Source organism: Sphaeramia orbicularis, chromosome 3 (assembly GCF_902148855.1).
Source record: "Sphaeramia orbicularis chromosome 3, fSphaOr1.1, whole genome shotgun sequence".
NCBI lineage: Eukaryota > Metazoa > Chordata > Actinopteri > Kurtiformes > Apogonidae > Sphaeramia > Sphaeramia orbicularis.
The window spans coordinates 17,638,453-17,650,115 of record NC_043959.1 but is presented as its reverse complement, the minus strand read 5'-3'; the positions used below and the strand labels follow the sequence as shown (position 1 = coordinate 17,650,115).

Below are 11,663 nucleotides of genomic sequence, written 5' to 3'. Positions count from 1 at the left end.
TCATATCATAAACATTTTATTATTTAAAACTAATTCACAGCCAAAAGTGTAGCATTAAGAGAAGACAGAGGTAAAGTGAAGTGTTTTATTCTGGAGTTTATCATCCTCATGGAGGACACGTCTTTTGATTCACCATGTTTGATGTGACCGTACATTCTTCAGTCTGAAAGGAGAGAACAAAGACAGAAATCAACCCATGTTAGTCACAGTAATGTATGTAGGGATTAAACAGTAATATAATAAACTACAACTGTAAAACTTTACACATGATACATAACTTGATAGCCTTAAAGGATTTTGGATTTATTTGGAAAAATCTGCCTGAAATCATATATGTGATTCATTAACCCATAAAGACCCAAACATCCACCGGTGACCAAAGTTATTTACTGATATAAAATGTTAAATCATTATTGATTCACTAATCCTATGAATAAATGTACATAATTGGTGTAAAATACATTTCTTCATTTTTTCATGGTCATCAGATATGACCCATTTGGACATTCAGAGGCTCTGTAGTTACCATGGAAATACCATCATCTTCTACAACATTGATTCCCCAGTAAAACCCAAGGAGTTGGATCTATGACAGTGGATGGACACACTGGGATTATGTTCAGTTAATGACAGACTGGACTGAAAAACTCACTTTTTTTCTTCAGTTTTCTCTGTTTTTGATATAATAACCCTCAACTTTAATCGGAGGTTTTATGAACATCTACATGATCAGTGAATTAAATATAGGAAAATAAGTGATTTTCACTTAAAAAATGCAAAATACAGAGGACAATATTATAATAAATAGTAATAAATGACTTCAGAAAGGTTAAAAAACACGAAAAATTCATTTGGGGACTGGGTTAAACCAGACAAATGTCAGACTTGTTTGTTTTTTTACTCCTTATTAAAGTGTATCCCTGTCATTATTACACTCTCAGTCGTTCTACCAGTGTGACCTCTGACCTTTTCAGCAGCTCCTCTGTAGACACCGGTCCTCTTTCACCTTCACTGTCCTTGTCACTGTCCTCTGAGCTGCTTTCATCTTCTTTCTTGCTCTTCTTCTGCTTCCCTTTGTGTTTGTGTTTCTTGTGTTTCTTCTAAAAAATGGACATAAATAAACACCAGGTCACAGAGGATGGATTAGTGGGAGGAAAAATAAAGTAGGAGGAGTGTTTTGTGTCTTCATTTACCTTCTTCTCCTTCTTGTGTTTGTGCTCCTTCTTGTTCTTGTGTTTCTTGTCTTTGTTCTTCTTGCTGTGTTTCTCCTTCTCCACCTCCTCGCTGGAGGAGTGGGTAGAGGTGGCGCCTCCTCTGTCTGAAAAGGAGAACAGGCTCAGTGTACTTTGACTTTACTCATGTTGTCTTTCAATGCATTTATCTAAAACATCCTTTTTTATACATTAAGTATTTTTTTTTATACTTTCTTTATACGTTAAGTCTATTTTATTTGTATTTATACTTTTATCTGCTGTGTCAGGGATTGCTGTCAAACAAAATTTCATTGTATAATCATGTGCAATTGATTTTTATTTTGTATCCCAGACCCCTGTTAGAAAAGAAAACACCTCAATTCAATGTGTCCACAGACTTTTGTCCATATAGTGGATGACAGGCAATTATGCTATGAGGCTAACGATATGTCTCCTAGAACAAATTGAAAAAACCTCCATGTGTAAGTCATAGTCATGTCATTATGTAAACTAAACAGTCAGAGCTTGGAGTAACACCTGATGATGCTTTCTTAAAGTGAAGGAAATGTATCTAGTGTTAGAAAGGGGGGGGTGTGGTGGTGAGGGGGGTACAGGGGCTATCAGACCTTGTGATAGACCACAGGTGACAAACATGCGACCCACTAAAGGGTCCAATCCAGCCCGTGGGATGAATTTGTGAAATGCAAAAATTACACTGAAGATATTAACAATCACTGGTGTCAAAATCATTTTAATTCAGGTTCCACATTCAGACCAATTCGATCTCAAGTGGGTCAGACCAGTAAAATACTATCATAATCACCTATAAATTATGAAAATTGCACATTTTCTCTTTGTTTTAGTGTAAAAAAGTAAAATTACATGAAAATGTTTATAATTACAAACTATCCTTTTACAAAAACATGTGAATATTCTGAACAAATATAAACAATCTGAAATGTCTTAAGAGAAGTCAGTACAATTATACCAGTATTTGGCCTGTTACTAAATGTTTTGTGTATTTGTAATTGTAATGTTAGTTGTAATGCACATGTGTAAATGATAAACTGAGGCAGAATATTGTTCAATTGCACTTTTTTTTCTTAAGACATTTCAGGTTGTTCGTGTTATTCAGATTTTTAAGGAAACGTTTCCATATTTATTATTATTTTACTGGTCGGGCCCACTTTAGATCATACTGGACTGTGTGTGGCCCCTGAACTAAAACGAGTTTGACACCCATATGATAGACCCCCCAAAGCTTCTTTAATGTGGATGAAGTGTGAACATGTGATGGGTGTGGACTCACTGAGGGCAGATGAAGGAGGCGGCAGCTTCGGACCAAACACCTCCTCTTCATGTGACGTCTGAGATGTTACAGCTGATTTATACAAACAAGAGAAAATGATTCGAATCCAACTTACAGTCATTAATCTTTCACTTGTTGTCTTCTGGTGTTTGCTTTATTCATCTGTATGTGCTTTATGGTATTTCATAAAACAGCAGATGTCATTATATACACTATGTGGACACAATGAATCCAGGTGTTTCTTTTCTAACAGGGGTCTGGGTTCCAAAACAATAATGACTAATATCAGAATATAGTTTTATATTATGGGATAAATATTATTGCATTGGTTAGTTTGGTTTAAATTGTTATCTTTGTTTCCAAAATGCCTCAGAGATGGTTTTGACTTAAATTTCTGTCAACATTGATTTTTGTTTGTCATTTGATTTTAAATGTTCTTCCTCTAAATTTCTATAATATTTTTCCTGCTCTGACTGTAAATAGTAATTTTCTACCCCAACGAACCATCTACTTCATCACATCTGACAGAGGAAGAAGAATCTACCATTAAACTTTAAGGAAATATTGATGTTTTTATGTCCAATCATCAAGAACAGGACATCTTACAGCTGTAGACAGGATGTGTCCCAATATTTATGTCCGTATAGTTTAGAAACATCAATATTTCCTTAAAGTTTAATGGGAGATTTTTCTTCCTCAGTCAGATGTGATGAAAGTAGATGGTTAAATGAGGAAGAAAATTATTAATTACAGTCAGAGCAGGAAAAATATTAGAGAAATTTAGAGGAAGAACATTTAAAATCAGAGTCATGGATAAAAAAAAAAAAAATAAAGTCAATGTTGAGAGAAATGAAATAAAAACCATCTCTGGTTTAAATTTTCTTTGCTTCCAAAATTTTCCAAACTAACCAATGCACTGATATTTATCCTATAATATAAAACTATATTCTGACATTAGTCATTATTGTTTTGGATCTCAGACCACTGTTAGAAAAGAAACACCTGAACTCAATGTGTCCACATACTTTTGTCCATATATTGTAAATAAAACCTCTGTTTGCCTTTCAGTGCTGCTGTTTTAAGTCCTAATCCTTGTTGATTTTTCCATTTCAGACGGATTAAGTAGACGTCATCATGTTAACTCTGAGGTTTTACCTTTCTGCTGGCTGGACATGGTGGCTGTAGAGGTGGTGTTGGTGTTGGTGGAGGATGTGACGGAGGATGTGGGCGTAATATTGAAAAGGTTTGGTGTCAGTGCATCAGCTCGTTCCTGAACCTCCTTCTGGTCCTCCTCATCACTCTCTCCCTCTGATGAAGAGGACTTCTCATCGGAGGAGCTGGCGAAGATAGCCTTGAAGAGGTCCATTGGAGGCCTGCTCTCCTCCTCTTCCTCCTCATCTGCTTCTTCATCACCTTCTTTCTTCTTCTCTTGGTTTGGCTGCTCCTCTGACTTTATGAGGGAATGAAACACAGGTCAAGCTGCAGGTTTGCTACATTTGGATAATCTTAAATAAAAGCCGGTAGTTATGTGATGACATGTTCTGGGATGTTCATATTCAGTAGAACTGACACTAATATCAGGTTTCTCAGCTGGAATTCAGACTTTGAGGGGAAGCTTTGTCACTGTTTGGATCCCATGAAATGGATGATCTGTTGGTTTAAGTCCGATTTACTTTCATTTTACAATGTTATCAACATTAAAAGGCATCAGAGAGTGAAGTTCTGTTTCCCTTCTTCAACAACTTCTCTCTCCTTGATTCTTCAGATACCCCTAAATCCTAACTTAAGTTTTACGGCAATAAACTCCTCCTCCTCCTCCTCCTCCTCCTCCTCCTCCTCCTAGCAGTGACACCACAGTCCTCTTTATGAGTTGAGGACGTGAAGCAGCCGTATTGTCTGTATTTGACCAATCAAACATACTCTACATAACTTTAGGAACACATGAGCCCTACAACATGGACTACTCACTCCTGGACCAATCCTACAAAATCATAATTTAATTCAAAACTCAGATCTGCTCCCTTAAAAAAGTTTTGGCACCGTCCTTTTAATGATTTGAATGTATCATAAGCATGAGTTACTGTATGTATCATTCCTGTAAAACAAAGGAAAACTGATATCTGTGCTATTTTTGACAGTGTACCTCATGTTTGGAGTCTCTGGGCTGGACGCTGCTGACTGAGGTGGATACTGCAGGTGAGGAGGTTTGATCCAGTTTGGTCTCAGTGGTTTGGTTCCGTGCAGCGCTGAGCAACTCACTCAGTGGGTCCTTCTTCTCCTCCTCGTCCTCTGTTTGACCTGAAACATCCCACCTCGACTTCTTCCCCGACTCTGCAGGCTTTGGAGGAGCTGAAGAGGGAAGAGGAGGAGAAAAGTCCAAAGAGTGGAAACTGATTCAATACAAATAACAATGACATGAAAAGCAAAACTTAGACCTGAGTAAGTTTTCAAAAGTGAAATATGTGGTGAATGAAGGTACCTGGTGTGGCTCGGTTCTCTGTCATCGTCAGGAAGTTAAAGACTGAAAACTTATCTCTCTTCACCTTGGGCAGACCCACCACACCTGACCTGCAGGATCAATACAGTAACCATACAGTCAGTGCACAAGACAACGAGCAGAAGCACTGTGGGAAATCACAAACAAAAACACATGGTTTATATCAGCCTGAGGGTTTATTTACTCTAAGTGTCACTGGGAGCTGTGTCACCAGAAAACTGATGAAAAACTCTGAAACAATAGTATGGTATCTACACTGACGTAAGATGTGAATATGTGGGTCAGTTCTGGACTTGGCTAAGTTGATTGCTTATGTCTTAAAAACCTGTGTTGCGACTTTCTGGTCCTTTTAAAGTAGCTAGAGAGGTAGAGAATAGGTCCTGTATATTTGTGACACGCTACAGCACTTTCTACGAAGCACGCTGAGACCCGGTAAGCTTCACTTCATTTAAAGAGAAACAAACAGCTACTACAGCGGTTTTGTGGTTACACACGCACATAGGATGGAGAAGGTGCACTATTTGTGAATGTGTAGCAAAAGAAATTAAACTGAACAAAAGGCGGGCAACAAAAATTACCGCTACCTAACTCGCCTCTCTCCTCCCTCGTGCAGGTGATTCAGCTACCTATATAACCTCCTATATAACCTACGGCCGTTGTCCCCGGTGCCCATGTGACCCAAACTCTGCATATCACCGTGGAAACCAGAACAAACAAATCAAAAGAGAATAATCCACCAGTGACACAATATACGGTTCCTCCACTCTGAATTCTGTATCGTTAAAAAAAAAAAAAGGGTTTCAGTAGGTCTCTACCTCTAAAAGGATGTTAAAAAACTAAAATCAGAAAATAATCTTAAAATTTAAAGTGACATCATTACATTGATATCTAGTCCAACCATCTGATGAAACATTTAAACATCAAGGAAAACCTGCAAATTCACACATGTACTGTACTTACATGAAAAAAAACAAACCACTGTCCAAATGGTTTAGAACTACTTTATGGTCAATCAACAAAAGTTTCAACTTTACTTTGATATAAAACAGAACTTAATTTAGATAGCATTTAATAAACTGCACAGATTACACATTTTGGGCATAAAAATCAGCAACTCTTCCTCCACTCTTTGAAAATCTTTTGAATTCAAGTCATTAAATGTCTCAGACTTCAACCATGTTTGATATTCGATTCATGCTTCATCATGAATGTTACGTCAGATACTAACAGTGTAAAAACCAATCAGCAGTCAAAGCATCCCCCACATATATCCAATTGAGCACTAAAAGAAAAACATTCCCAAACAAAAACTTGAGTTATGTGTTGTGAAGTAAAGCGTGTGTGTGTGTGCGTGTGTACTTTACCCTGGGTAAGGATCAGGCACATTGAACCTCTTGCAGAGCAGCTTGTCAGGATGCCACTCGAATGTTTCTCGGGTCAGTTTTCCAAACATCTTCATCTTGACTGCAGCCTGTTTATCATCCACATCGCCCTGACAAACAATCCACACACATTCCACTTTGAATACTTCACTGCTGTTTCAACACAGGAGTTACCCTCCACACCACAGTGTCATGCTAAATGTGCACCTCCTGGTCCCTGTTGACCTCCACAGTGTCTTCATCCTCCTGGTGTTTGGCTCTGGTGAAGCGAGAGGAGAGTGATGAAGAGCTGGGTCGGTAGAGGATAGAGGCTCGGACAAACTCCTCCCTCTCCCTGCTGCGCTCCCACTCTGTCATCCCAAGGTCCAGACTCTGCTCCAGGGCATCTGAGGACCACAGACCCATCAACACAGCTCATACTGTCATCATATCATTCCACATGGACAAAAGTATGTGGGCACATTGAATTCAAGTGTTTCTTTTTTTAACAGGGGTCTGGGATACAAAACAATAATGACTAATGTCAGAATATAGTTTTATATTATGGGATAAACATCATTGCATTGGTTAGTTTGGGTTAAATTATTATCTTTGTTTATAAAATGCCTCAGAGATGGTTTTGACTTAATTTATCTCAAAATTGATTTTGTTTTTTTTTTAATCCATGACTATGATTTAAATGTTCTACCTCTAAACTTTTTAAATGTTTTTTCATGCTTTCATGAATACCCAAAAACCACTTAACAATCACCCAAAAACCACCCAAATTTGTTTATTCATGACTATGATTTTAAATGTTCTTCCTCTAAATTTCTAAAATATTTTTCCTGTTCTGACAGTAAATAATACTTTTTTACTCATCTAACCATCTACTTTCATCACATCTGACTGAGGAAGAAAAATCTCCCATTAAACTTTAAGGAAATATTGATGTTTTTATCTCAAATCCTCATGAACAGGACATCTTATAGCTGTAGCCACGATGTGTCCCAATATTTATGTCTATATAGGTTATAAACATCAATATTTCCTTGAAGTTTAAATGGTTGATTTTTCTTCCTCACTGAGATGCGAAGAAAGTAGATGGTTAGATGTGGATGAAAATTATTATTTATACATAGATATACACAGATAACAATTTAACCCAAACTAACCAATGCAATGATATTTATCCCATAATATAAAACTATATTGTGACATTAGTCATTATTGTTTTATATCCCAGACCCCTGTTAGAAAAGAAACACCTGGATTCAACGGACCCACATACTTTTGTCCAGATAGTGTAGATTCCACTAACAGGGCTGTGACGCATACACTGGAAAAAATCTAAATCTGACCAAGTGTATTTTTCTCATTTCTAGTCCAAATATCTCATCACACATAAAATCAGACAGAATCACCTAAAGAGGAACTTTTCAGTGAGATATAAGAACTGATTTATAGACAATAGATCTGGAAAATCTGATTTCAAGAAATCTTACCAAGATAATTTTCACTTGTTCCATTGGCATATTTTTTTTGCTTGAATTAAGCAAAAAATCTTGAATAAATAAAAAAAATAAAAAAAATAATTAAGCAAAAAGAAAAAAAAAAAAAAATTAAGCAAAAAAATTTTGAATTAAACAAAAAAATCTTGAATTAAGCAAAAAATCTTGAATTAAGCAAAAACAAAATCTGCCAATGGAACAAGTGAAAATTATCTTGGTAAGATTTCTTGAAATCAGATTTCCAGATCTATTGTCTAAAAATCAGTTCTTATATCTCACTGAAAAGTTATTCTTGAGGTGACTGTCTTATTCTAAGTGTGATGAGATATTTGTACTAGAAATGAGAAAAATACACTTGGTAACATTTAGATTTTTTCCAGTGTTAATGGGACACTCCCCTACCTATTCCCCTACCTTTGTCTCCCTGTTTCAGGCGGTTCAGGTACAGTTCATATCGTGCCTGTTTGCTGGGGTTTTTCTCAAACGGTTTGAAGGTCTGAGAGGAGGTCTGGACTCCCCTCCACATCGTCAGAGCCTCCTGCTGCTGCTGCTGCTGCTGCTGCTGCTGCTGTTGGACACTGGAGGACATTACACCGCTTAGAGCTGATGGTCCTGCAGACATACCAGCAGGACGCAATGCTTCATGGGAGGTTTGGGAGGTTGTGGTTTTGGTGGGAGGAAGGTTGGAGGAGTTGCGGATGTTTTGTAGTCGCTCCCTGTCCTCAGGCCTCAGCAGCTCCATGACTGAAGTGGGACCTGATAGGAACCATGGACAGAAAGTGGTGGTTAGTGTGTCATCTGTGACACATACTTGGTTCTGCAATTTTTTTTGGTGAGTCATGTGTGCAGATTTGGAGGAAATTTCTCAATATACAGGCAATACATGGTCTTCGTGTAGTCTGAAAATGTAAAACCATCAGTACGCTGTTTTGTTTGGTGCAATGAGTCCAAGCCAAAGTCTAGGTGACATCACATACACAGGATCATGATATTTTTTATATCATTCATATAATGCTACGCGTTTCTGTCAAAAAATGAAGTAAGTGCATTTAGAAAGACCTTTAGAAAATTACCATTTGACTTTATTTTCAATTTGAGATCTATTAGACTTTCCTGAGACCCAGGACAGTACAAGTTTAAGCTTTTTTTATTAATTAAAAAAATATCGTTTTTGAAAACAGCGTGGTGGAATAATTTTTACAGGTGCATTTATAATTTTTTTGTGAATGTCCTTTGCAATGGATAGCATATATATTTATTTTTTTCCGTAAAGCTGTGAAACTCTTGAACACAAAAGTGGACAAAAAGTCATTTCTCGGTCTCAAGAGGTTCATATGTGAACCTTGACCTGGAATCAGGGCCCAGGGGTTAAAGGGTTTCTTCTGTAATTTCAGTTTATTTTAAAGGACAGCACAGTTTGAGATAATTACCCTTTTATCTTATTTACCATAAATGTTTTTCCCACCTGCTTTTCATAATTCTCTTTTGTCGTCTTTACAATAATAAACCTGCAGTAGGAGGACATACTGTAAAACCATTCTACCTTGTAGTGTCTCCTCTCCCAGGAGCGTCCTCCTCTGGCCGGAGTCCAGCTGGTGCCGTCCTTCTTGCTGGGGCTCATCCTTCGTCATGTGACCTCTGGAGGACTTCAGAGCCTCGGCCAGCGCTGGACTTACTCCGGAAAGCCTCGACACTTGGATCACCGGGCGGAAATGATGGACTGGACGGTAGTCTCTGGGCAGGATAGGGGGAGGGAAGATCTATAGATAGAACAGAGAGAGATGATGGAGAAGATGGCAACAAACTATAAGAGTGACTCATAATGTCCTTTCACCCCTTCACTTGTTTTTAGTGCTCTGCAGAAATAATGTAATATTTACAGCTTCCAATAAACCAAGTTAGGTACTGACATTTTTCAGATGCAGATATAATTATTATTATAACTGGAACTGATATACATTTACATTAAACATGAAAAACTTACAATAATGTTAGGTGTGGAACCAACAGGAGTGGTCCTTAGCACTAAACAGAGTGCTGATTTGAGGTTTGTGACACTACAGACCAGACGCCTTATTGAAAGACATTATGCAACATTTACATTTGGAGAAAATCAAATTTTTGCTAAAAGATCATGTAACGTTATTTTATTCAATTTGGCAGCCCTTTATAGATTCTTTTATTATTAAGTATGTTGGCAGATATTCCCCCCCCCCGCATTTAATTTTTATGTGTGTGTGTGTACATGAGTGCAGGTGTTTTGTTCTTGTTCTAACATCATATATATTGGATACTGTATATGACTTTTTTTATATTGTCATTGTTCTAATTTCAGTAAAAAAAGTTTAAAAAAACAGCATGAAGAACTTTAAGAATAATCCCAACACTTCAATGTGAATCATACCCCAAAAGTACAATTCAGTAATATTTTAATAGTATTTGCTGTCAATTTTCACATCAAACTAGAAGGATCAATAACAATAAGTATGATAATCACCTATCCCTGAATAATGTTAAAGCAATCAAACAAAAAGAAAAAGAATTCCCAGGATGCTCACTGTTTTTTCCTCAGCTGGTTTTTGGGCCAGAGTGAATCCCTCCAGGATTTTTCCAAGGTACAATGCATCCTTGTTTTTATCTGGGAAAAAGAAAAGTATGTCATGATTTAATCTTCTTCTTTAGAACTCATACAGTTTCCTGGCTTTTCCTACTTTTCCAGGTAAATGTACCTTTTCTCTTAGTGTACTGCTGTGGTGCTGTCCAACCGTACAGTCCGTCTCCAGGCTCCTCCCCTCCGAGGACTGTGTCATATCTGGACATGGAGTCTCTGTGGTAGATGTCTTCATCATCATCTTCCAGTGCCCCAACACCAAACGCCTGCAGACACAATTTTGGGTAAGAAAAGATGCACTGAACACATAAAAATAAATGAATAGAAGGTGAAAAAGCTGCCACCTGTCCAGCGACGCCTCCTCTTCGTGTGTGTTTCTGTTTGTCTCCAAACAGCTGACCTCTCGTCTCAGACTGTGGATTGAACAGGTTGATGTGTTCAGATGCTCCTTGACCCAGTAACGCCAGACCTGGGTCCAGACCGCTGTACCCGAGACCCTGAAGCCCGAGTCTGGGGGTGAAGTCCACTGGAGTCACATCTTTGGGAGCAAAGGTCACGTTCTCCGGAGCAAACTCCTCCTCATCATCCTGTTGGGCCAAAAGATGGATTAAAGGTTTTGGAAGTTCTGAATAAAATAGTAACAGTGCATACATAACATCAACATGTCACAAAAATCAGAAAATACTTTTAATAATTAGGAAATCTAGATCAAACACAGCTCATTCTTCCATTTAGACAGAGACAGGAGATGTCTCCCTGCTGTACAGAACAAGCTCTGATAGCAAGAAAAACACACACTGAGCCTGTTTCCATGACCATAAAAGTCTGATAACTGGGAGTAATTGGATAATTGTAATAATCAGATCTGACGCATTTGCACGCGCTTAAGAAATGCAATAATCAAAAAACCCTGGTTTAGACGCTCCAGTCCATTATTGGATTTCTTTCAGAGTTTGTACGTACGTAGTGATGGCACAGTCAAACTTTGTTATTGTCTTCCATTCATGTTTGATTACAAAACTTCCATTTTCTACCATTTCAATTGTGTTTACACATGTGCAGATTAACAGAACTAAATAAATCAGATAAACCTGTATACATGCAGGAAGACATGGGAGTATTGGGGACAAATCCAGGTCTGTTAATCTGATTTCTCATAATCAGATTACTGCTGTTACCTG

The 11,663-nt window shown here is 37.7% G+C and overlaps 1 protein-coding gene across 2 annotated transcripts in view; it reads right to left on the bottom strand.

Annotated features, from left to right (window-relative positions):
* The window catches only part of gpatch1 (G patch domain containing 1), a 16,936-nt gene continuing 5,273 nt past the window's right edge, over positions 1-11,663 (bottom strand). The window contains exons 7-20 of one of the 2 annotated variants that reach the window (XM_030130947.1): positions 10,827-11,069; positions 10,601-10,748; positions 10,430-10,509; positions 9,415-9,631; positions 8,286-8,627; positions 6,589-6,767; positions 6,364-6,491; positions 4,982-5,070; positions 4,646-4,851; positions 3,658-3,952; positions 2,503-2,577; positions 1,194-1,318; positions 967-1,100; positions 1-163 (exon numbers count right to left, since the gene is read on the bottom strand). In XM_030130947.1, coding sequence (XP_029986807.1) covers positions 130-163; positions 967-1,100; positions 1,194-1,318; positions 2,503-2,577; positions 3,658-3,952; positions 4,646-4,851; positions 4,982-5,070; positions 6,364-6,491; positions 6,589-6,767; positions 8,286-8,627; positions 9,415-9,631; positions 10,430-10,509; positions 10,601-10,748; positions 10,827-11,069 — 2,295 coding nt within the window. In that variant the 3' untranslated portion in view covers positions 1-129. The remainder of the gene's footprint in view (positions 164-966; positions 1,101-1,193; positions 1,319-2,502; positions 2,578-3,657; positions 3,953-4,645; positions 4,852-4,981; positions 5,071-6,363; positions 6,492-6,588; positions 6,768-8,285; positions 8,628-9,414; positions 9,632-10,429; positions 10,510-10,600; positions 10,749-10,826; positions 11,070-11,663) is intronic. The other variant, XM_030130948.1, reaches the window with a different exon arrangement.